The sequence below is a fragment of the Sander lucioperca genome, chromosome 1 (genome assembly GCF_008315115.2).
Source record: "Sander lucioperca isolate FBNREF2018 chromosome 1, SLUC_FBN_1.2, whole genome shotgun sequence".
NCBI classification, from domain to species: Eukaryota; Metazoa; Chordata; class Actinopteri; order Perciformes; family Percidae; genus Sander; species Sander lucioperca.
In genome coordinates this window covers 21,824,874-21,851,521 of record NC_050173.1, presented here as the reverse complement: position 1 = coordinate 21,851,521, position 26,648 = coordinate 21,824,874, and the positions used below count along the sequence as shown (strand labels likewise).

The 26,648-nt window shown below is 40.2% G+C and overlaps 3 protein-coding genes across 9 annotated transcripts in view; 1 reads left to right on the top strand and 2 right to left on the bottom strand.

Annotated features, from left to right (window-relative positions):
• The window catches only part of ncoa2 (nuclear receptor coactivator 2), a 63,515-nt gene extending 51,444 nt beyond the window's left edge, over positions 1-12,071 (bottom strand). For 3 of the 7 annotated variants that reach the window (XM_031281900.2, XM_031281898.2, XM_031281901.2), the window contains exon 1: positions 11,781-12,067. The gene's annotated coding sequence lies outside the window, so the exon portion shown is untranslated. Of the gene's footprint in view, positions 1-11,208; positions 11,721-11,780 lie in introns of those variants that run through there. The other 4 variants (XM_036000425.1, XM_031281899.2, XM_031281902.2 and 1 more) reach the window with 3 other exon arrangements.
• Positions 12,072-13,378: 1,307 nt separating this feature from the next.
• On the bottom strand, positions 13,379-21,337 carry tram1 (translocation associated membrane protein 1). The gene is made up of 11 exons (XM_031282132.2): positions 21,033-21,337; positions 19,535-19,598; positions 18,354-18,472; positions 18,153-18,269; positions 18,004-18,062; positions 17,754-17,838; positions 17,460-17,530; positions 17,176-17,280; positions 16,923-17,066; positions 14,990-15,141; positions 13,379-14,791 (listed from the first exon to the last, which is right to left on the bottom strand). Exons 1-11 carry the CDS (start codon positions 21,156-21,158, stop codon positions 14,721-14,723), a joined length of 1,113 nt encoding a protein of 370 aa, XP_031137992.1. The 5' UTR covers positions 21,159-21,337; the 3' UTR covers positions 13,379-14,720.
• Positions 21,338-23,744: 2,407 nt separating this feature from the next.
• On the top strand, positions 23,745-26,363 carry xkr9 (XK, Kell blood group complex subunit-related family, member 9). Its single transcript, XM_031282228.2, is given in 4 exon segments — positions 23,745-23,858; positions 23,861-24,210; positions 24,983-25,197; positions 25,273-26,363. Coding segments are annotated over 4 exon segments (1,311 nt in total). The 3' UTR covers positions 25,905-26,363.
• The last annotated feature ends 285 nt before the right edge of the window (positions 26,364-26,648 follow it).

Here is a 26,648-nt window from a genome sequence, read left to right as displayed (position 1 = left end):
CGAATTACGTCGGTACTACCGAGGACCGATTCACGTTAAATCAAACGGTGCCAAATATCTGTCCTCTCTGCATATTGACAGAGAGTGGAGCTCCGACACACACGCAGAGCTGCGGTGCAGACAGAGCTAAACAAAGTTGACTCTAATCTATTTTGGAATTACATTAATTTAATAATTAATTAATTAATTAATTTTACATCTGAAATACGTTTTTTTGTTATTATTACAGAGGGAACCGGAACCAAAATTACTCCGCTCTTAACTCTTACGTATATCATTTTCATCTAAAAATTTGCATGACCTTACATTTGATCTATGAAGTTTGAAATCCTCCCTGCCCTTGACACTTTCTTTGAACTTGAAAGTGAAAGCATCGTCATTGCTATTTTGCAGGGATGCTAATTTAGAGTTTTTCTTTTCTGAAAAAGCCGACCCTCATTAACCGATCATTAACCGTTAACCGACAAGCAGGCAATGGAGTAGCAATTCACCCGTCCAGGAGGCTCGGACATACTGTCCGCACTTCTTGTCCACAGACTTGTACCGGTGGCGCAGCCACGGTGTTCCGTGCATTGTCATGGACACATGCAGCCCCTTTTCTGGAACCGCTTGGGGACCGATACAAGCGTGTATGTCTCAGCCCGTCTCCACTGCATCAACCTGCAAGGTTGTCAGCTGTGTGTCTGCCTGGCATACTCTGTGTGTAGGACGGCCAATTTAACCTGCCAGTCCTCATGGATATAGTGGCATGTGTCACGTAGGTCTCATTGTAAGCACCGTCCAGCAGAGAGCTACGTGCACACAAAAAAAGAGCAGCTTAAAACACAACTAGTTCAAAGTTAGCACTGGCAAGTTAACTAGAACTTAAGAAATAGACTGTAGCCTATTTTTCTTTTATCGTGCAGAAAGTTTTTTTTTTAATAACTTTAATTTTTGTTTCAATATTATTGTTTTAACTGTGTAACTGATTAATTGTATTAAAATCGGTCAAAATACATATTGTCGGGAAACGGTTATTCAATAACATCACTACCAATTTGTTTCACAAAGCATAGTATGGTCACTTCCAAACAGCGTATGCAAAAAAAGGCACACAACTAGTCTTTCAGCTTTTTAACCCATAGCATAATAATACATGAATAAACTAACTTTAACTCGAAAAGCCAAATAACAAAAATACAAATAAAATATTTTAAGAGTAAACTAAAAGTGAACTGTAGTAAACCGTATTCAAGTCAAACACAAACAATTAATGTTACCAAAAAAAATAAAAAGTAGTGAATTGGACGTCTTCTTTCACCATTGTAAAAAGGGGTAAGAAGAAGGAGACTGTCTTGGTGACATCAACATATAAAGAGATCCTCACATAAAACACTTATTTATTACACTTTGGCACTGATTTGGCAGCAGCTTTCAATGGGCTGCTCAGATGCAGATGCAACCCTGTGCCAGGTGCCCTCACATCTGTTGCTCAAATAGCAAACAGCCAGCTCCATCAGCTGTGACCTCAGGGACAGTAAACACATGTGTTTGTGCCATAATGAGACTGATAGTTGTGCTGTAAAAAAGGTGAGTCATAATGACAAGAGAAAGCAAATGCGCGTGTAGCTCAAAGAGCCATGGAAATGCAAAGTCAGAGAGTGGGGAGGTGTGTGTGCAGGCAATAACAACAATTTTTGTGTAGCTGATTGTATCATGCTTTAAAAGATGATTTGGAGCTCATCTTGTGACTAGTCTGCATGTCAAATGCATATCTATTGTGCCTGTGTATGTGTGTGTATCCACCATCTTTTATTGCCTGTCACAGTTTGTAAGGAATTAGTTCATGTGGAGGCCTGAGGCTATACAGTGGAAGCAGAATCAGGATAAGGAGGTGCCATGTTAGCACAGAGAGGAGGGGAAGAGGAGATCAGCTGACACAACTATGTCACTTTATCAGCCAAAGACTGAGACAATGTGACAGGCCAATGCTCAGACTCGCAGCAAAAGCACATACAGAGTCTGACGAATCTGCAAACACAACTAAACAAAAGTAGTTTAATTTGGACTCAAATTAGCTAGAAGAAGTTAGGACAGGGAAAGAGGTCCACAGTGCTTGTCTGCTCCATTGAACAAACGTGTGAGAAGGGTAATAATCTGTAGAACATGTTTAGGGGATGACTTTAAACCCCAGCATTACCTGATTAAGAGCGGGGCTGCTCTGACAGGGGAACATGTAATTGGACCAGACGGAGCAAAGAGCAAAGTGAAGCAGCCTTCTCTCCCTCCCTCTGTCATTCTCCACATTTACTCAGTCCCCTGCTGAAACACTCGGTGACAGCCAGGTCAGGCAGACCTTACAACTATGGCTGCTTAACCTTCATTTAGCAAAGCAAGTCACTGACATAGTCACTAATAGGAGCTAAAATTATTTTTTTTCAGGTTGTTTTCTGTAAAATAACTGATAATAACAACACTCATGTTATCTGTTGAGATGTCTCCAGTATAATGTTTGACTCCTCCTACAGCTTTGTTGAGAATTACCAACAGGTATCATACAATTGATTAATTTGCAGTGACAACAAGCACACTTCCCTGTTTCCATCTAAACTAGCCACTGACCACTGATGAATCCGTGCATCCAACTTAAGCAGTTTTGTTTAACTCTGTATGATACCAATCACAAGTTCCCTGTTGTGTTAAAATATAACTGAAAGTGTCAGAATTAGTGTTAGGCAACAAACACGTATGTAATGATGGTGAGACAAACTAGCCTATATGGTAACATCTGAGATGACTTAATTCATTCATCTCCTGTAATAATTTGTATTAAGGGTCAAAGAACTCCACCCTTCTGCTGAGTTTTTAAATTAAGACATTGTTCTGCAGCTTCTGTAGCAAGAGCATCAGTGTAACACCATTGCTCTGCCTCTCCTGTGTAATCTCCTCTCCAATGAGTGCCTTTGTTTTGCACTCCACTGCCAGATGAGATAGGAGGCGGTTTTGTTTTGATGGCTCACATCTTCAGGTGCCAAAACCACAAATCTCTGGAGTAAAGGCATGAATGGAAGCACGTTGACATGCAAACAAACTCACATGTGGGACAAATATACGTGATTTGGCTGTTCTGTTGGAGGGAGGTGGGGGATAAAATTAAATAATGCAGAATTTCAGAACTTGCGTATATGTATCACAAACATAATCACTATTTTTTTTGTTAGCATTAGTACACAAATACAAAAAAAAAAAAATCAAAAATTCGATGACCTTTGTCGGATCAAGCCTTTCATTCACCATAAAGAACTCATCTTAACCCAGTAAGTTACAAGAGAGACTTACAGTCACTCTGAGAGTCCTGGCATCCGGTTGCCCTTGAACTCGTCCATGCTTCCTGTTTCCACTTTGTCATGCGCCGCTGAAAAAAATAGAGTGGTGCACGACCTCTGGTCGCGCACTTAAAATCACACAAGACCTGCTCTATTTTATTCAATTACTATCAACAGATCCTAAACTAAACCTCAACAATACATTCTTCATACTAGCAAGTATTGTCTGTTTAGTCAAAGCCTGAGCAGCCCACACTTTAAAACTCCACTGTTACCCCAAAACACATGAAAGAGCCATACTGTTGCATTTGGGTGACATTACAATTAACACAGCAGGTGCAGTTTATTTCTCTTAGCTGGCCATCCTTGCAAAATAGAGTAACACTGAACCTTCATGTTTGCTTGACCTAAGCCACTTTAACCTATAAAAATAAAACCTGCGTTCTGAACAATGGATCTGGAGTGCTGACAGTCTAATTGTATCTAGTCTATATCGACGACGTTCCACTTCCGGGATTGTTCAGGTGCTGCCAGATATTCCGCCGCATGTCCCTCTTTTTAGGCCGGATGTCCTTTACCTTCTGCTTTCTTTGTGTTGGCATTCTAAACTCTGGTGGATTTATGAGGACTATGGTTAACTGCTCCTCAGATCTCTGCAGGGTAGATCCAGACAGCTAGCCTGACTATCTGTCTGTTTTATGTTGCACGACTAAAACAACTTTTGAATGCACGCATGTTCCACCAAAGCAAGTTCCTTACCGAGGCTATTTTGTGCTCGATGGTGTTTTAAGCCCCCAACATCTCCTTCCAGGCAGAGATGCGACCGTTGACTTCAAGGTACCTAACCCTAACCTTAACCATTGCCTAATCCTAGTGCCTCCCTGGCAGCGCTGCCTGGAAGGAGAGTCAATGTGTCTGGGGCTTAGCGCCACCCAAGACGATGGTGATTGGTGTAAAGAAATGCCAACAAACCAGAGCATGTTTTTCTCCCATCCCGGAATGCTGTGTGGACTAGCCAGACCCTCCTCCGCAGCACTGTGGAGGAAGGTCTGGCGATGTGAGACTAGACTGTGTCTGACACATTTACTCTCCCTGGTCATGCCAGACCTATGACCACCAAAACAATAACGCATCTGGTGTACGGTTCTTCTGATTACATCATGTCAAATGATGGGAAATAATTGGTACAGGTCTATGTCACATTGAGTGCTTTTTGTTCCATTTGTCAAACAAAGGTGGTTTTATGATATCACATAGGACGTAATGACTAATTGAGAAAAGTATTGCTAGATTACTTGTTAATAAAAAAAATCAGATAAGGCTGCATGTCCATCAGGTAACTTCAAGTAGAGCTGCACACCGTGTTCACGTATTCATACTGGTCGTTTCACTCGCCATCTATGGTTAATTGTGGGAGTTAATGGGGCGTGATATGAGGCTCATGAACCTGTGCAACATTTTATGCTCTCCGTGATTAATAAAAAGGAAAACAAGTACTTCAGTTGATGGAGTTGTGCTTAATTTAGCCGTAATATTAACCTACGGTGTACCTGAACTGTACAGTATGGATGGAAACCACAGAACACAGGTCAGCTAAGGAGATTACCTACCCCGCTAAAAACAGTAAAGATAAAGCAAGCAAAACCATTTTATAGGTCACTGAAGGAACACTGCTGAGTCAGCAGCGAGTGAGAGGCAGAGAGCGAATGAGAGAGAGGGGGGAAGAGAAATCATGCTGGTCAGAGTTTGACCCTCACAATGTGTACAGAATTGAAAAGCCTGAAACTGAATCCCCACATTCCTCTGGCTTTATGACAAGTGAGTGAGAAATGCTGCCGCTCTGCACATGTCATTCCAAAACTACCTTAGCCCAGCCTGATAGTGTCGTTTACCTCCATTCCAGAATAAGATGGTATACCAGATTTTCTTAGGGCAGATTCACGCTGCATATTTTTGGACCACCCACCCAACTCCAGCAGGCAGCATGCTCAATCCAAGTTCTCTCTCCCTCCATCAGTGCCAAGGATTCCACCCTGGGCAGTGGGAAAGGTGCCAACCACATGCTAGCACCCAGTGCCACAAACACATTATGACAGAGGGGAAAGCGATTCAACCACTCGCACAAATTAAAACTACAAAGCACGCTCCCTAACCTTTATCTACAACTCTTTCCTGTCATCAATTTAGAGGATTTTTTTATGGTCTACCTTTGTCATTCTTTGAAGAGGAAGGGGTGTTTCTGCTAAAGCACTTTATAACCTCTATGTTTAAATACGTACTTTTTAAATTGTATATTTTATTAGCACAATCAGGTCAGTGATGACTGTGGAAGGTGTGAATAAAAATGAGGTTCTGAGTACATGTTCAAAATAGTTACATTTATTAGATCCACCATATTGTACAGCTAAGCAACACAAGGGAAACCAGCTGCAGAAATATTGTCACAGTCATGTATGTGACCTCTGTTGTCTCCTCTGTTTAAGCCAAACTGGCTGAGGGCACCTTCTTAGCAATGAGCAGTAGACACCACAATATCATTTAGCTTGGGAGATCAATATGCACTTTGCTGTAGCTGACCTACATAAGTGGAGGAACGTGGACCATCGAAAACATTGGATTGCCTGTGAGCCTGAAGATCCTTGGAGCCCTGGTGGAGTCTCCATGGGAGTAAAGCACAAGACAGCCCATGGTGTGATGTTACAAATCTCAGTTTTAAAAACATTACAGGTTCAATAACTAGCCATATCAATCTAACACAAACCAACTACCACAGGGAATTACCCCACAAGGAAAATGATCACAGACAAGTCAAGAACACTTTAACAGTGCATTTGTCTGCCAATATAGAGCTTAGCCTAAATGTTTTTTTTTTGAGAAGCGTACTCTCTTCCATGGCCATTCATCACAGATTGGACCTCTTGATAGCCAAACACTAAAAGGTGCAAATTTGGGCTCAATATAATCAACTGTGATGTCATGGGAGTCCATTTTTTTGATCTAGAGCAAACCCAGTTTTTAGCTTATATCTAATCTGGATAAACAAAGTACTTTTCCAGGATAAAGCCTGGCGCCCGATGTCCCTGTCCTTCCTCTTTCTGTGTGTTGTCATTCTCAAAATCCTTTCGCTACAGAAAAAAACATAAACAAACCAGCTAGCAAGCCACATGCTGAAAATGGCAAGTTTTGAAGAAAATTTGGATTGTGCAACAAGGCAGGCCTGTTTGGTTCTTTCGGTGAATGACTGTAAAGATTTACAATGAATGTGTTTACGACATTTACTATCTCACTGGGATGTTTTGGAACCAATTGGCGGGATTGTTGTGGACAAAGTTACACACGGCGATAAAATGGTAAGAGCAAATTACATTTAACCATGTATCCAGCTAATTTAAATAGCTGACCTTACTTTATTGTGTGAACAGTTAATCATTTCATATTTAATTTGGTGTTTTCTTTGGCAGGGTGCAAATGTTCTACCAAAAAGTTCCTTTCCGAGACCATTTTGCAGAGCCACCGTCGCTGCGTCCGGAGCTTAGTGCCGCCCAAGATGATTGATTGTTTTAAAGAAATGCAAACAACTTATAGAATTGTTTTTCTCCTATCCTAGAATGTATCTGTGGTGTAGCCAGACCTTACTCCACAGCGCTTTGGATAGGTCTGGGAGCCAGACCAGTTTATATCTGACAGCACTTCTCTTCATTGTTAAATCGTTGATTCTTCAATGACAAGCACTGTAGCGTACTTGGATAATTTCAGTTCTACAGTTAAACCAAAGTTAAGATCCTGTACAGGCTGCTGTTAACAAGACAGGACCTACTCTTAGCACAGAAAGATGGGATGGCTGATTTGAGGTCAGCTAAAAAACACAATGACAACATGCCTTGAAGCAGAGAGGGAGTAAATACTCTGGCTCCTCCTCTTCCATGTCAAAGCCCTCTCAGCTTTCCATCAAACATCTCTGCCTCGCTGTTGACGTCTCTCCTTTGCCATTTCCCCCCTCCTCTCTCCCTTTGCTGTAAAATCCTGGCCATTTCCCCACAACTCATCCCTCACGCCCACCCAGGACCTGCCACACTGCTGTTTCCATGACAACACAAACGCAGAGACAGCAGGGTGAGATGCCCAGTGAGACAAGGCAAATAGATACCAGGGGGAGTGGTGATTCATGTCAAGAATACACTGTGGCCCTTATACAGCATGTGATAAACAGATATGTTATCTGTTTAGTTGTAGCAGAACAGACTACAACTAAACCTGATGAGAAGCTATAGTTTCTTGTGTGTTTGTTTAACCTGTCTTGTCGCACAGCCAAAGTCTATGTTCAAGTTTGGTCTAAATCATTTAAGGTTACTTCCTAAATTTAAAAAATGTAAAGACTTACAATTACAGTGTTCTTTAACTGTTCTGGTCAAAGAAGTGTTCCCTAAAAGCAAAGCAACCCTTGAAGTTTCTCCTAAAATTCTCTCTTTCGGTGGAATTTACAGATTTAAGCAAGGGCGGTAATACTGTGCAACATCCAGCCTAGATTCCTGCCAGGGCTAGATGTTGTCATTTGACACTGCTTTTAAAAAGGAGCCCAGGACTACACATTAAAGAGTCTGTGTAGGACAGAGGGGTATGGGGTTGTTCAGGAGCTGTACGTACTAAGCAGCAGAGACAGGGATGTCATTTTCCAGATGAGTCAAACTAATGTTGTTGGCAAACAGAAGTGTGTGGAAACAAGAGGAGCAGAGTAGTTAACTAGTAAAACGTGATGTTTTTCAAAGTTAGTTATGCAAAGAATATTCAAATTAAGATGCCAAATAATGAGTTTAGGACTGCAACTAATGATTATTTCTGTTGTTGATAAATCTGTTGACATATTCAAATTGCTTGTTTTGGCCAACCAACAGTCCAAGCCCCAAATATATTTATTTTACTATCATTTGGCATTTTTGCTTCAAATGTGACATAAGCACAGTGTGAGAAATTAAGGGGGGTAAAGAGCAAAAATGTCACAAGAAGTCTCAGAATGCCCCTAAAAATGTGATCGAGGGGCAAAAATGGCCCCTGAGGTTTCAAAAACAATTCATATTTCCCAGTTTAGGCCAATTAAGCACTCATTTTATTTTATTTTATCTTCATTTAATTAATTTTATTGCCATTTCGATCTTTAAAAAGGTGCAGTAGGTAAGACTTATAAAACTAACTTGCTGTCATATTTGCTGAAACTGACCCTATGTTCGAGTAGAACTACATGAAGCAGGTAATTTAAAAAAAAAAAATCTGGCTCCTCTGGCACCACCTACAGCCTGTAGTTGCAAAAATCCACCGAGTGAGAAGTTGTCTATGTTCAAATTGTTTGGCTAAGTCCTGGATCTTCGCAATCCTACCTATAGCACCTTTAACATATACTCACAAAAACAGCGCAGTTACAAAAATACACTGACAATAGCAATAGCATAACCTCAAATAGGTTCAGTTGATAAGATCAGCTTAATGCCATAATAACAATGGGCCAGAATTACCTAGGGACCTTATGTGATTTAGGTATTTACCCCAATATGCCAGTGTCATGTATGTAGTGCATTCACAAAATCAGCATTTCAATTAAATTTTCTGAAAAAGTCCTATAGATTATCCCCAGATACAACAGAACTGACACATAATGCTGTGTAGCGAGATGAGACACCTGATTTTGCACACAAAATTCAAAGTATCAATCAGTATTAACCTTAAGTATAATTCTCACAACAGCCTTTCCTCCAAAAATTAAATGACAAAAAAAAAAAAAAAAAAGGCTAAAGAGGTTTTTATAGTATTTGTAACTTTCGAACAACCACTGTTGTCATTTTGTGCTTAAAACCAAAATATTTTTTTTTTATTTGTAGAGATTGTCTCATTACACATATGCAAAGTCTGCTCAAAACATACGTCTGACTTAAATACAAGAAACTAATTTAATTCTACATTACAGTGGGGCTACAGTAAAAAAAAAACGTATTAGTGGACTATCATATTAAGCTAACAGTGACAGACAACCCAAGAACTGGCACTGAAGCTACAGAACAAGGGTCAAATGATTACAGTATCACTCAGGTGACGCAAGCCTATCATAGGGCAAAAGTCAGTGATTACAAGATGAGAGGCTTGTCTCCAAGTGCACAGAAAAATACTGCTTTGTTTTACTGAATTATGAACACACATTGAACATGGGGTAGGCAACCAAAAAGAACTAAACAACAATATAAAATGATGGGTTTGTGTAAAGAAAATTACAGGGGCTGAGTGAAGCCCAGACTAAGAGAAAACAACTAGCAAGCAAGAGATGGATGTAGAGAATGTTTCTGAACCATGTGACAAGCTCAGCATTATTGTCACACACCTGTTGCTATATACCGTAGCTTTAGTTAACAATGTGTTCAGGCAGAGAATTACTTCTAGGTAACACCCATTACACTAACTATGCCAAGTCAGTGTGAGAAAACCTCCAACCAGTTATCCTTGTATAAACATCCACATACTTGCATACACGCTCGCATGAATTCCTGAACTGTCGTCATCCAAACACAGTCCTTCTATCCCACTATTAAGTCGAAAAGACACAGAACCAATTTTTCAGTGTACGATGCAAAGGCAAAAGCCCCGTTATATGATTCTTAACACAAACAAGTATGCTTCAACCTTAATTACAACATACAACAAAAGCAATACTATGTAGGAATGTATGCTTCCATCTGTACAGGACTGCATTTGTCACAGGCGTCATATGCATGCTGTGTCCTCATTGATCTGACACACTCAAAATTAAAATATGGTCAGCTGTAGAAGTAATTTTACTTCTTGGCTTGTCCTGTCTTCCAAGGACAAATTGTTTCAGCCAATATCCACCAAAAACATACTTGTAGAGAGTGAGTTTTGTTTAACTGCAATTTGCAAAGTCAATAACTTCAGGCACTATGCCTCATAGATAATATGCTCAGGCTGACAGGAGGAGTATGTTTAAAGTGGTTAACAGACAACACATGCATGCAGGTGAAAAGAATACACACAAATATTGATGTTTGATATTTAATGTGCTGTTAATGAAAAATATGAACCACATGCCATTATTGTTTCTTTTTAACTCCTTGAGAATTTATTTTGCATAGGACTACCAGTAATCTTGAAATCCATCACATCTTCACAGAAGCCCTGAAATTGCATCCAAACTGCAGCTGTACAACATGTCACGTTAAATCTCATATCAGTGATGTGAGTAATGTGCACCATCAGGTGGGCACAGTGATGTAAAAGAAACTGCTCAACTGGTTCCACAAGATGCGTTCCTCCAGCATTACTAAGGAATGTTGACAATCACTGAAATGGCACAAGCTGTCTGCCTGTATAGTCCTGAATCAGTCAAGCAGGGGAGCCCTTAAAAGGAGTGTACTGCACTCTCAACACAGGCACAACAAAGCAACACACATACTGCATCTTGAGAGCATCTTCTGTATTCAATTACAGGGCCTGCCTCTATTTACATCTCCACAATGAAGCCTACGTGACTGCCTGGTAATTGGGTTGCCACCTGATGGTGTGAAACATAAGTATACGTTTATGACGTTTTTGGAAAGCAATGTCACAACAAACTGCACGCACTGTTTTCCTCTTCAGATCTTGAGCGTAGAGCGATAGTCTGGGTATCTGGTGTAACGTTTGCTAAGTCCATGGATAACTTTCTGAATACTTTTGTCAAATGTTTGAAGCTACTGGTTTAAGAGGCAAAGTGCTCATATTATAGCTTGGCCGCTAACTAGCTAAGTAGTAGGAGCACCTCGACAATGCATAGTAACGCCAGTCAAACACGAGAGAAACATTAGTTCAGCAAAAAATGAGAATGGTCCCTGCACCCTGAACAAATGCAGAAATTTCGTCAACTCACCTAACGTAGCAAGTAGTACAGAGGCATGAATAATACCACAACAAACAAGGTTAACAGCCCGCTCAAACACATGGTGGAGAGAACTGTCCGGACTGACTCGTATATTCTGACAACGACGTTGAACTAGCCAGACTAGCCTGCAGCTAAACAGTTAGCATGCTAACTACGTTCCTGCTGTAACGTTACTGACGAACTTCGTCCGGTCACACGCTCACTCAGCACAAAAAACAATGACATATGAAAGTATTGTGCACGCTACATTTTACTTTACATCAAAGGTGTATGTGGCTACCACTACTCAATATTTAAACGTCTGACAAACATTGCAATAACTCGTTTGCAAGCTCGCTGTCTGAGCCGTCTAATTGAGTTTGCTGCAGAAAACACTATTGACACAGGCAGCGGGCTTAGCCAAGAAGCTAACGCTTGCTAATAAGCTAACGCCGAAGCGAGAGCCTGTGCCAGACAGACACACAACCGAGATTGAAGACCTCGCATTGGATAATGGATTTCACAACGAAAACACTTTCGTCCCGTCTCAACAAGAAGCACCAGCACATGTGGCTACTTACGATGTAATACTTTCGGCTGTGTCCTCGTTGTTAAATTCCGTTTATCAGACGCCGCTCTGACCTTCGCGGTAGTGAAACAATATTTCTGCTGGCTAACTGTGCCGCCATGTTACTCCTGCTGTGCAAACCAATGCTTGAGTGTTTATCTGGCTGGTAGCTGCTATCCTCCCCCACACCAAACCACATCACGGGGCTCCAGCAGTATCAACCTATGGTATCAACTCAGTACCGCCGGGGTTCGTAAGCAACCCTACGGCGATTTACCTGTTAGGATGACACGATAATACTTGATATTTGAACAGCATTCATTTACTGACATTCCATCTGACAACCACTGACAGGTACTTCAAAAACACAACCGTGTCATGACTGTCAGTAGGTAACGTTAATGTTTAAATGTTTAAAAGGGACTGACCGGCATCCCAACTCCGGTGTGCCAATACAAGGGGAAACACTGTAATATACATGTAACACTAATACATTTACACCAGTGAATAATACTGCTTACCAACATATGTGTACATTTAAGGTCATAAAGATGTATGTCAACCTATACAATTATTTGTGTAGGCTAAGCACTGTGCCGCAAATAAAAAGATTGGTAAAAGGAAGGTAACGTTAGTTGAAGTTTCCTATTTAAACACATCTCCGAAAGTTAAATTTTAATTTAACCTAGTTCATTTTAAGAGGCTTTATCTGACAGTAACTACAGTGATGAGGAAAATGTGCAACAGCGGCTAAGATTTTCTCAACAAACAACACATGACATTTTGTTTGCTATTTTATGAAATGAACATAATGTATTAAAATACAAACGACAAGCTAACATAACAACAACGCTTTAGAAATGTTACAAATAAGCGTGTCCTACTTATTTAGCGACCTTGCTTTACTGTGTGGTCATGGATCAAAGCAGGCAGGCGTTTTCTCTAATTTATAAAACGCGTGCAACACTGCCACCAAGTGGCGGATAGGTAAAATATCAACAGAGTGGTAGCTTACATGTTTTCATGAAAGAGTAGAGACTGGAGAGAACAGAAACTCCATGTAGACACATTCAACCACACACCACCATTTGTGTAGGTTTTTCTCGCAGTTGCTCCGCCATATAATTACTACACATCCCCTCTGTTGTCTCCTTAGGCAGATGGTAAAATGTGTACAACGAATGCTACAATTATTCTGTGCACACAACATCCATTTCATGTCTGTTTGTCATGGAAGAGGGATCCCTTCTCTGTTGCTCCCATGAGATTTCCTCCATTCTTTCCCCCGTTAAAAGTTAATTTTTTTTCCTTATCCGAATCAAGGTTCTAAGTATAGAGGGTAACAAATGCTCTACAGATTGAAAAGCCCCCTTAACCAAATTTGTGATACTGGGTTAAATAATAATTCTGATAGTTCTTTTTCAATAAAACACTATTTCTTTGTAGGATAGATAAACCATCAGAACAAGTTGAGAAACCAACATACACTGCTGTTATACAGCCGGAGGCAACCATGAACTGTGTACCTAAATTAGTTAATGGGTTTATTCTTTAGAATTAACCAGTGTTACCTAGGAGATTCATTCTTACAATACAGTTAACTGCACTCCATAGCTTTGTAAATTCATTTTATGGCATGTAAGTGAAAGGCATACATCAACAGTCAACCAAGCTCATTTGGCACAGTCTAGGAAAAACAGGCGGGAAAACAGTCAAACAAAATATGTTTGTTTTTGTTTTTTTAAATTCCCAGTCCATGCTTTAACAACAAATCATTCTTGTGGACATTTTTTTTTTTAAAGGTAAGCAATAATATGCAAGGCAAAACAAATACACTAAACCCATTCCAATTAAACAGCAAATGGTTAGGGACCATACAAGACAGTGATTCAATCAAACTCACTAAAGGGATGTTTTGCCTGATTTTTCTTTCCATCTCTTATAAAGTTCTCATCACTCAAAACTAAAACGCAAAGTGTGTTCATTTATTGACAGTGTTATAGGCAAAACTGCAAAAAAATCGGTATCATTTTATGGCAATGAATATGTTCTGTTGTGATTACAAAGCTGCTCTGAACTCAGATGATTAAATGCTACATCAGGTTACTATGTCTTTGCTGGCAGTTTTGCACAATACTGAACTGTGAATCTACTTACAGTATTACAGGGTGATGTCTCCTGTTTTCCTTGGTTGCTTTTATACACTCTTCCCTACTCCATCTATGAGTGAAAACATGATACTTCACTTTCCATCTTTAGGTGTCTGTTGGCCAGTGACATGGTGAAAACGTAACAATGTCTTGCTGATTGAGTTTGAAAAGTCTGTGGTGTGAACCCAGAGATTATACCAAGACTGTATGTGACCTTCACTGATGGAACATTAAGAAATATTATAAGGAAATTTATAAACTCCATAAAATGTTTACAAATATCCCTCAAAAGAGGGACAGGAGTCAGTGGCAAAGAAGAGGAGCTCGACTAGCACTTATAAATACAAGGAAAAAAGGAAAATAAATCACAAGCTGTAATAACCACTATTTAGGTAAAAGCATGGAATGACCTGATTCAAGAAAACATTAAACACTGACGTCATCATTCCTGATTTTTTAAAATTACACAGCATGTACAAAACAATCTGTATCAATAGGCACTTCTTAAATAAGGTCTTTTTTCATAGTTTATTTCGGAATTTGTTTTCTTTTCATTTGAAATGGCACAGCAGAGCAATGATTTTTAAATCAAGGCGTGCTGGACGACTGGCGACAAGCAAAGCTATATGCATTCTGGCCCTTGAAGTCCAGCTGGGAGGTCAATCCTGTGTGGGAGCTGAAAATGCATGTGGTGGTTGAGGAGCTGGAGGGACTGTTGGCTGGATACACCTGCGGAGGTACGGGGGGGGAGAGAAGATGGTTCTTTGAGAAGGTGGCAATAGAGGGGGCGGAGGGGAATATATTTATGATGACTTCTCTTTTCTTGCTCTTGGTGAATCGGCTCCATGGGAGTTCACTCCATTTACTCCATTGGCTAAAAACAAAGGACACATCCAAATTTGATTAATTAATTATGTTAAGTGTATGTAAGCATGAACATTATGCATATACTGAGAAGAAATGCATGTATTGATTGCTATTTATTTTATTGCTTGGGGAAATGTCCAGTGCTTGCAGAAGAACACATTCATAATTAAGTAAATGTGCCCTATACTTTGTGCCCGTTGCTCACCTTTGTCTTTCTTTGATTTGCTCTTGGAAGGAACTTGTTTCTTCTTCAAGGTCTGAGTTTGGGCATGCTCTCTCCACCGGCGCAGCTGGAAGTTGATAAATTTCCACATCATGAAAGCCTGAGTGAGGCAGATGGCAGCCAGGACAGTTATCCTAATAAAAAATTGGAAACAGTCAATAAATCAAAAGGTTAATAAAGACGTGTGTTGTGAGGTTGTATATGTGTGTAAAGAGAGCAATAGTGATTGACAGCGTAGTAAGAGCAACAGAGGAAGAATTCTCTCACTTGGCTTTGCTCATACTCAACACAAGATGTATTATGGTTGCATTTCATTCTGGTGGTGTTGGTGAACAGCTCTCTTCCTTTTCTACAATATAGCCCTTCCTGTATGATTGTTAAACCTCAGTACTCCACAGTGAGCATAGAAATGAGCTCTTGTTTCTTTATTCTAAGTGGCCAACCTGATGTTGACACATTTGCCCATTTAGAATTAGAATAGGGGATATATATAGATATATCGACTCAACATCGTCATTGCAATATATCGAAAGTGTCGCAATAAGTATGCAATATTTTGTGGAGTGCTGTTTCCCGTCCGTTGGCTGTGTGGCTTAGTTGTGTTCGATTTAGAGCCCACTTGAAACGCTATAATGATCACGTTTCATTGGCCAGTTACCGTGCCACTTGCACATGTTCGTACACGTCAGTGCACGGGTCCACTACGTGACAAACCCTATGGAGTGAACCACGTGTGTGCATATTTCGACAGAGTGACAGTGTAAGTGAAGAAATAGATGGAGACAACAAAACGGAACGAATCAGAGAAGCAAAAGAAGTTGGTTGTAGGTCTATCCAATGAGTGCAGAGGAATTTTCTTTCCCTGTTTGGTTCTTATACTGTCTATGGTTTGGTTCATAGACTGTATATAAGAATGGACCAACAGATCCCGTTGCTCTGCTCTTAATACATCCATGGCGGAGACCAGTGAAGGCCAATAGAAGCGCTTTTCCGGTGAGCGCTGAGCATTACTGCGCAGACTCCAACTGAGAGAGACGACGTAAATGTGCCGTGAGCAACGTGTCTGAAAGTTGTAAGTCTTCTGGTAGCTGTGCCAAGAGAAATCTCAATCATTCCCAATCTTGCAGTGACGGAGAGCGTAGGTATATGTAAGGAGATAACATAGGCACAGGCTATTGCTAACTAAAATGCTAGTTAATATTAGTAATTACATTTAAACAGCTAATGTGAGACGAAACTGCCTGCGTGCTTCTCCTGTACTATACGGTAATTCGAAGTCGAATGGTTATGACACAATCGTTAGCCTATTTTTACAAAAACGTCTGCTGCGGAGCCATAACGTGAGATACAAGGTAATGGAGCCTTTTATACATAGTCGTGTTTCTTTAGAAATAAACAATGGACAAATAGAGTCTTTAAACGCTTCAGATGTAAAGTTATTCGCTGTCAAAGTGGCGCCAAAATGAATGGCAGTTAATGGAATGCTAACGGGAGGTGATGGCTTTGTAGCATTAAAATGGCGCCATAAGAGGTTCGAGCTCTGAAGCGAAGCTTGGTTGGAACACGCCCCATAATCACAGCCCAATGGAGCGGTTTCAGACTCACATTCTGACTAGAATCTGAGAATGACGATGTCAGGCTAGGCTAGAACGGCTCCGAGTCAAACGTCAATATGGAATGGATTAATCTGCGTTATTTTTTTTTTACTTGTTATTTTTTCTCAGATTAATTAATCGAAATTAACGCGTTATTTTGACAGTCCTACTAATAACACTAAAGATATATTTCAGAGAGCATTTTTTGTGTGGCTTGATAAATGTTAAATTCGAAAAGGCTGTTGAATCCAGTAAGCAGTTTTAAAAAAATATCATTTTAGGATTAAGTAGTCTTGTTTTTTCTTCTCAGACACTCTTACCGAACAAAAATAACATTAAAGTTTCCTGCAGCCAAATCAAAGCCTTGATTCTCAGATGTGGCGAGGCCAAAGCCCACAGTGAGGACGGACAAGGACAGGGTGAGCAGCCGTCCAAGGACGAACAAGACGGCCCATATGGTGAAACTGGAAGACAACAGGATGACTTTTTACCATTAGTAATTCTTAAATGGTAGAATTCCACAGACAAATCACACAATGATTAGCACACACCATGCTGAACATGAGAACTCACCCCGTTTGTCTCTTCTCGTTGCTGAAGTAGAGCAGGCGGGAAACGTGGAACAGAAGCTCGACAAAGTAGTGCAACACCAGCAGGACCAGACCCAGACGGTTCAGACTGAAAGACACAAGGACACGTGTCCCCTTTATTACAACTGACAGGAACAACACATGGGGGCTCCACTCGACACCACAAACTTTTTGCTGAAGGGGCAGTGTACAAACACAGGAGAAATGCCACATGTACCACACAATCACACACATAATTTTAGGCTTTCCAAAGTGGCAGTTACTTACTTTAGAATGTAGGCGCCTGCAATGTGGACCAGGTACAGGAAGATGTACACAAGTTGGCGTGGAATATCCTCCTAAACAGTAAACACAAAGGATGGAAGGCCAAGAATGGTCAAAATATTTACTCCGCATGTAGACATAAGCAGAGGCGAGTATGATTCTTTCAAACAATGAAACATAACCAAGGAAGTCGAACAGGAAGTAGCCTCATGGTCCCAACAGACGCTGCAGTATGTCATACTATTCCAAAACGACACAGAGACACAAAGACACAAAGACACAAAGACACACACACACCTTCTTTGTCTTTTGGAAATACAGTTCAGGGAGAGCGTGTAACCAGTAGCCCAGCTGACAAATGAAGTAGAATTTCATCTGGAATCTGAAGGAAAAACAGGAGTTACAAAATGATTAATTAACACTTAAAGCTCTTATAAAATTACCAATAAAGTAACATATGACAGCTATTCTTGTCTATTTAAACCATAAATAACAAAGAGTATCTCTAAAATGCACATGGCCTCCACACACAAAATTACAAACTTACGACATCAGTGTATGGGGATAACCCTCCCACAGGGTGACTGGATTGGACAGGAGCTTTTCCTAAGAACAAAGACGCATTTAAATTACAATCATGGACGGTTTTGGGGCGTATGTAAACAAGAAAAATGTCAGCTTAGCTACTGTACGTACAGAAAGCAGGATGCTTGCACCCCAGCCGAAGGAGAATAAGTAGAAGGCGCTGAGCTGGCCCGACTCATTGAACTTGCTGTGCTTGGTTTTGGAGAAGTGCTTCTTTCTGTTAATTTTCTGAAAAGATGAACAACAATACAAAAAATTCAGAACTGCTTGTTGAGATTAAAGTCTGTGTAGTCACGTTTGGGTCTCACTTACATCCAGCACATACTCCTGTATAATGGCATGCATGATGATGGCCACCAGCATGTAGAAGAAGGTAGTGGCCAAGTCCTTGATGCCATGGTGGAAGTGGTTCACGGCTGTCTCCTCTGGGCCTTCAGTAGCATGCACAAAAGTCAGACAGAGTCATCACAAGGAGCATGACACATTCTTTTTATACTTCTATCTGGGAATGTGTTTCATTCATATACAAAATGCCATATGCACACAGTTCATTCTTAACATGAACTATAAAGCCAGTTATTCAGTGTTTAATAACCTTAATTTCTGCGGTGTTAGCATTAGGGACTCTCGACTGTGCAGTATTACACCACTTTGAAAACGCCAGAGACACTGACTGTCTCGGCACAGTAACTGTCACACACAGAGCCTCTTCTGTCTTTCTAAAGTTATATATTATCTATACAGCCTCCAACCCGGTATCTGTGAAACACTGTGAATAATATGATGAGTTGTAGCACAGAGATTAGACGATACAGGAACACAATTCCCAGCAAACCGCTTGAGAAAGCCTGAGCGGCACTGCTGTGCTCATGGTTTATGCAACCACGTAACAAAATCAGTCCAACCATTTGTAAAAGTCAGCACAAAAAATACAGTGGTGTTATTGAATTTGTTTCACTACAGAGAGATTTAGGTGCTGCATGTTATTTGTCTAATTAGATACATGCTGTAAATAAATTACAGAGCTAGGTACGTGGTAAGGTCTCTCAGATAAGAACTAAATTACCAGCTGGCAGCCTGGAAAGCTCCAGCATGTACGACAGAGTATGAATAAACTCTGGGGTTGTACATTCCTTCAACAGTATCTAAAGTTGGCAAAGAAATCGACAACCTTGAAATGGCCAGGACTTTAATTAAGAGGCCTATTTTACACCTTAGCCCAAATTCACGCAGCACGACCTTGCCACAAGAGAACTTTATAAATCAGGCAGACTAAATTTAGCTCCAAAAGAAAAAAAGGAGCTCTCAAATGGGTTTGTGTAAAGCCACGCAAGTACCAGTCTAGAATCCAAATGAGAGGCTTCCAGCAGCACAACTCTAAGAAAATACTGTATATGTCAAAGCCAAAACTTGCAGTATTCATTTTAACACATTATCTGATAACATCTGTTCTCACCATATATCTTATACTCTCAATTTAATCCTTAACTTACCATTTGTTGATATGGTGACATTGTACTGGACAGTTATGAATAACACTGCAAACTTTGAGGTGACCTGTAGATAAAGACAGGTGAAAAAACAAACATGTTAGCCTGCACATGTGCACAAATACATTTGTACTGTAAAATCAAACAGGGTTACTTGTGTTTATACACTGTGACTGTAACTGTGACTCATATATGAATATTGAAGTTAAAGTGACACATTGGTTTAAATGTCACTGACTTTTTTATTTTAGCAACATATTCTAGCAATTTTAGGGTGATAGTACACAAAGATCAGCCAAATCTACGAGGCCATTTGGGAATTATGCAATATTACTGTGACAACAGAAAAAAGGTGATGAAGCACTCTGCAGGTGTTGGGAATAGAATAAATAGAACATTTATACAATTAGAACAATTACACAAATAATCAGTATTATTATATAGGGGTAATATGAGTGATGTGTGATGGGCAATTAAAAATGCCAAATCTTAAAGTAAAAATGGAAGGTTGCTTGTTCCTCTTTCACAACAAAAGAACTACGTGGACAACACGCTGAAATTAAATACAAAGAAGAAGTATTCACTGTTTAGATAAAATGTCATAAATAGCCATCCTTTTGAAAATGTTCATGCTGCCATTACGATCCAATATACAGGTTGCAACAGCGGTTACTGGACAGGAATTTTACTTTGTAAAACAAAAACAGGAAGTAGTTAAAATTATTGCAAATTTTACACTAATGGCGCTGCTTTTTTTCACGGAGGATGAAACATGCTTGAAATGGAACATAAATCTGTTTGAAAGTAGACCAGCATGCAGCACAGACATGTCATGCTGTATGAACGGGTCCCGGTTGTCAGCCCGCAGCATCAAGTTACATTTAAAACGCTGTTTAGCTCCAAGGACAACTTTCAGTTTTGGTTCAAGCGAGTTTCTGTGATGACAGCCCTCTCTGTCGTGTGATTGCCACGTAACACATCTACGCATAAACTAACCTAGTCGAGAGCGTTGTACAGTATTGCAACCACCGAGATCGATACAATGTTGCAAGTCTGCAAAATACTAAGATATTTCCACAAATAGTGTTTCACATGAAAAACTTTGTTTTTTTATGATCAAATGGCGGGCCTGTAGACGAGTGATTTGAAATATCGATTTCAACATGGTATGCAGCCAGATGGACAGTGGACTCTTGTGCCCACGTCGCTTTAATCAAGACAAAAACACATTTAATCTTTATGAAAAGCTAATACAATGCTACCCGAATGAGTCGGCAATCTCGTGGAATAAAAGCAAAAACGAGGCCACCGTGCACAGAAAACTTTCGATAACGGGAGGAAGTAGTGTGAAGAACAGATCAGACAGCCATGTCACTTTCCAGGAGATCAGATGGGGAGTATTCGGCACCCTGTCTAGCACTGTAGTCCGTCCACTCTGCCGGGGCGAGTATCCCCGCATGACCCACAATTGAAACCCATTCAACATGTGGACAGGACTTACCTCAAACATCAGCCCGAGAAGGAACACCATAGCAACACAGGAAACAATATCGGCATGGTTTTGGATGACAAACTCATGGCTCAGCACAGGCGGATTCTTGTTGTTTGTCTTTTTTCGGATCCCCATGTCGACACAATTCGGCTGAACTTTTGCTTCACGCAGCGCAGATGTGGTCGGTTTCTATCAGATATTATTATTATCCTTCTGTACGATAACGCTAAGAGATCCCTCCTGCTTCCTACAAGCGAAGGGCCAGGCAGAAATTGAATGGCGTGTCACTCTTCTGCTAGTGGGAGGGTCTACGGAGAGAGAGCCGCTGCGCCTGGCCAACGAGAATCTCTTACGCACAGGAGAGGGAAACAGCTGGGGCTCTCTATCGCTCCCTAGAGGTTTGGAGTAAGACTGTATCATACATTGCCCATAGATGTATTTTCTCTTACTTAAATCTGACATGTGATTCCCATTTATGGAGTTACTGTTCCAAGCTATTTTTATTCAGTCTCAAAAGGTCTGAACAAAAGTGTCCACATTTGACACACATTATAGCTAGTAGGTTAAACAAGGCAGTGTTACCAATAGGTCCACATTTTGGGGAATACACTTTTACACTTTCTTGCCAAGAGTTAGATGAGATAATCAATACCACTCTCAGATTTGTGTGTTGAAGTCATATGAAGCAACAGCCAGCAGATAGTTAGCTTAGCTTAGCTTAGCATAACGACTGGAAACAGGGGGAAACAGCTGCAGGCCTGGCTCTGTCCAAAGGTAACAAAATCCACATACCTGCACCTCTAAAGCTCACTATTTGACATGTTATATCTGGTTTGTTGAATCCGTACAAAAGCCGAGGTGTAAAAATGAGGTTTACAGGGGGGGTTATGTGCAAAGCTACTTCTTGGCTGCATGGTTGCCTGTCAACCTCAGGATGACAACGAGTTAGGGCGCCTGGGTAGCTCACTTGGTAGAACGGGCGCCCATATACAGAGGTTGTACTCTTTAACGCAGCGGCCGCGGGTTTGACTCCGACCTGCGGCCCTTTGCTGCATGTCATTCCCCCTCTCTCTCCCCTTTCATGTCTTCAGCTGTCCTATAACTAAAGGCCTAAAATGCTCAAAAAATAATCTTAAAATATAAAATAATAAAAGGGATGACGATGAGTTACTTCTCCGGGCCAAGAAATAGTCCGGCACAAAATCCCATGTTTTGTATGCTTCATATTTACCGCACAGATATTGAAGTGGTATCGATCTTTTCATCTTACTATAAGCAAGAAAGTAAATAATTATATTTTCCCAAATGTTGAACTGTTCCTTTAAACTATCTCTATATCTTTAATTGAAAACGCATGAGGAAGATCAGCATATAGAAATTTAGATTTAAAGCGAGACTATGTAACTGACTTATGAGATAATGGTAAATGCTAAATGTAGCATAACAGTAGAACAAGTAGAATAAAATCATAAAGTAAGTATACTGACAATAAAGCCAACATAAACTACTGGTCATACCAAATAAGTCTGACGTGCATTACAGGGTTCCTGATCTCAGAAAAAGATATTCCCGCATTTCCTGTAAGTACTTACTTTACAGGAAAAACCCTGTGCAAGGTGTTGCAACTATGAAGAAATATGTCCGGGCTGTCTGGCTAGCAGATGTTTAAGTCATCCAAAAAAATGCCTTTAATGATGAGAGGCCGTAAGAGTGACGTTAAAGTGTGAACAGTCAGCCAGTCTCAGCCAGCCAGTCACACACACACACACACACACACACACACACACACACACACACACACACACACACACACACACACACACACACAAGATCTATTATGTAAGTACTTTGTATGGCTTTAGTTCACTGTGTTCACTGGGTGGAGCCTATCACATGTTTCAAGGAATGACAAGTGCTGCATGCAGAAGTTTTAGCCTCTGTGACTGTACACCTCTGTCTACCATGAGCAAAGAATACTGGTAAGTATTGATGATAATATGCACTGTACACCTATACTGTATACACATATACACTGTACTGTATATGTGTAATTTAAGACAGAATGTGATTGAATTTGGGGTTTTCTTTTTAGATGAGCTCGGAATAATTTGTAAAGAATCTTTATGAAAATACAATACATTTACCCAACTATGGCTTGATTTGGTTAAAGTGAAGAGAATATAAATGTAATTGTGATAGTGTGCCATCCTGAATTTGTTTTCCTTAAATATTTGGCCTTTTTATGTCTTTGTCACCAATGGCGTCTTATGAAACAATTTAAAATGATAATGAAACTAGAGGATGTGAAGAGACTTTACATGTAGTTGTTCTGTGATTCAGGTCTTAATAGGTGTCGAAATGTCATTCTGTGAGAAGTTGTTGAAACAGTACATGTTATACAAGAGTTCGGAATGAGCATCATTTATGATTTTATCATTCTTGCTAACGTCATTGATTATTTTTCTATTACGTTTGTAAGAAGTATGCCATTCATCAGCACTCCTTATAATAAAGTGTTTATGATAGAGATCAAAGGGCAGTAGACGGTGGCCAGCTGTGATACAGCAGCTGATTGCAGTCACGTTGCATTTCAAAACTGTCATGAGAAAATATTTTGTGGCAAACCTGCACAAGATTTCAACAAAAAGTTTTTGCATGTTAAGAACACTGTCTTTTTCATGATACTTGATCAAATTGAAATGCTTTTACAGATTGACCAAAATGGCACCTGAACTGCTGGAGTCCAACACAAAACTGTCCACAGCAGCTTTTCTTCAGAACCTTCAAAGCAAAACTGAGCAAAAAGCGACCACATTTCTACATTTATCACAGAGTGAAACCTTTGGTTGAACTTTTCAACTGATGACAAAATGCCTCCGTCGAGCATTCAGTACACTAAACAGCGATGGTTATTAACCATTGCTGGACTGTTCTTGTATGTGGCGGACACTTGCTCAGACGTCGGGCTGGCACTGAAATATTATCAAGAGAAACATTTTGTGTGGACTGGACTGACTCTGGTGTTTGTTCTGGCGGGGGTGCTGGTGACACAGATCTTCAGCTATGTCTGGTACAGGGATGACATGAATGGTCCTCTGGGGATCACTGAGGGAGGACCAAACATATCAGGCACGTCCACAGGTAGACTTGCTGTCCTGCACCTATTTGGCATGGGCATCTTCACCAGGTATGTGAAAATTTAAAAGTACATTTTCACAAGTACACTAAATTACAAACATAAGCATTTGCAATTTAGTGTACTTTTTCAAAGTACACTGAAATACAGCTTAAACGAACTTACATTAAAGTGCACCTTTTGTAAGTATACTTAAAAACACTTTTAATGAAGTGAAATTAAAGAACACTTTAATAAAGCATACTAGTCTATAAGAAAGGACTTGAAAATAAGTATACTTTCCATTACAACTACAGTACACTATATTACAACTATACGTATTTGCAATTAAGTTCACTTTTTACACTGAAATAACATTTTAGGAATTGAAGAATTAGTATAATTAAATTTAGTACATTGAAGTTGAACTTAATGACATCTATTTTGAAGTACACTTTTTAAAGGACATGGTAAATATACTTTAAATTAAGCACAAAACATACATTTTAGTATACCTAAAATATATTTCTAATACACTATTCCCTTTTTTTTTTTTGCCTGGGAAGGGCACCGCATTATATCTGCAAAATAACATGAGTTGCTCATGCAGCCTACAATGATCAGTGCCTGTATGTTGTGACTCAAAACGTGTGTTATCCTTATCATGCATAATGGCCTGGTTTTATGGTGTGTGCAAACTGGAATAACCACATTTCAGCTGTAGTGTACTGTAGGATGTGCATCATTGTCTTTGCAGCAGCAAAAGATTAATACTGACAAATGTATTGTATGGTGGCAAGCACAGGTCTGACTTTGTTGTTATTGTGTTTACACCTGTTGCTAGGTATTATCACCTGCTAAGGGAAGGCTTCAAAGTGGTTTGGACAACAACAAATTCCGATACAGTGGAAGAGAGAAGAGATGTGCACCACAATCTGTTTTGCCTGGCGACAGATCTGAGCATGCTCAAGCTGCTTGAGGCTTTCTTGGAGAGTGTTCCCCAACTCCTTCTGCAACTATACATAGTGATGGGCCACAATGAGTGCTCACTCATGCAGTGTAAGTAGAGGCAGAAAGTGACATATTTATGAATTAACTGTATCATTATTTATAGCATCTGTTCATTTCTTTCAGATTTATCTATGGTGTTCTCCTTCTTTAACATTGCCTGGGCCCTGGTTGACTATCGCCGCTGTCTGCGCAGATCCCTTCCCCACGTCAGTGAGATGCCCTCTGACCTCCCCACAGCAATCTACCTCCTCTACAAACTCTGCACCATCACCAGCCACATCCTCAGCTACACCCTCCTCCTCATACTGAGCCCCTACAGCACACTTATAGCCCTCACCATCGTCTGGTTGCTGGCGACAATCTGGATGCACGTGCTCCAGACCAACTTCTGCTCATCCAGTAGACTTGAGCTTCTGTACCGAGCAGTCATCGGAGTCATCCTCACATTCACCTTTTTTAACGTCAAAGGACAGGACACCAAAGTAGCCATGATCATCTACTACTTGTTCTATGTTATTATAAACATTATAGCTCCTTCACTGCTAGCTTTGTTGAAACCAGAGTTGCAGACAGCCACATTTCTGCTGACAGTTGGTGGTTTAATCTTTGGAGGTTCAGTGCTGGGGCTAGTGTGTCTCGTGCTGTACTACCTCCTCCTGCATCCCAGAGAGAATTGGCGAGAGACTGATGAGGTGGACGGCCTGGAGAATGAAACAAAGACCACAAGGAGAATAAGGAACTTTTTACAGCCTTGATGATCTATTTCTGGTTATGGGGGTGCAGAGAAAAATATTGCTGTACATTGTATTTGACGAGGAAAAAAGCCTGTACAGAGAGATGTGATGTCATCTAGGCCTAGATATTGTGCTCACTATTCTTACTGCTGCTATCATACCATACTGTGCCTTATCATGCAGTTATCTTACCATATTCTGAGGAAAGTTTGCTTCTTCATCGCAGATACAAATGGCTAGCGAAGCAATTCAGTGCATCATAGTTTAGTGTATGAATTACATTTTATTTATTATTGTTGTAATAATCTTGATGAATTACATATTTATTGTTATCATATCTATAAAAAGTAATTTATTTGCTAATCCTAATTAACAGCTGGCATTGTCTCCATAGATATTATACATCACTGCTACCAAGACTGTTAGCATGATTCCATTAAGAATGCATTGTAATGAACTCTAAAAATTACATTATGAAAAAAATAATTTGGTTTCTCTAATTTCTTTTCTTTTTATTTTTTAAAGATTATGTTTGGGGCATTTTTTAGGCCTTTATTCGATAAGATAGCTGATAAGTCTTGAAAGGGGAGAGAGAGGGGGAATGACATGCAGCAAAGGGCCGCAGGTCAGAATCGAATCCACGGCTGCTGTGTCAAGGACTGAGCCTCTGTGTATAGGGCGCACGCTCAACCAGGTGAGCTACCCAAGCACCCCGGTTGCTCTAATTTCTGATACATGATTATTAGATATACACATGTATGTGAT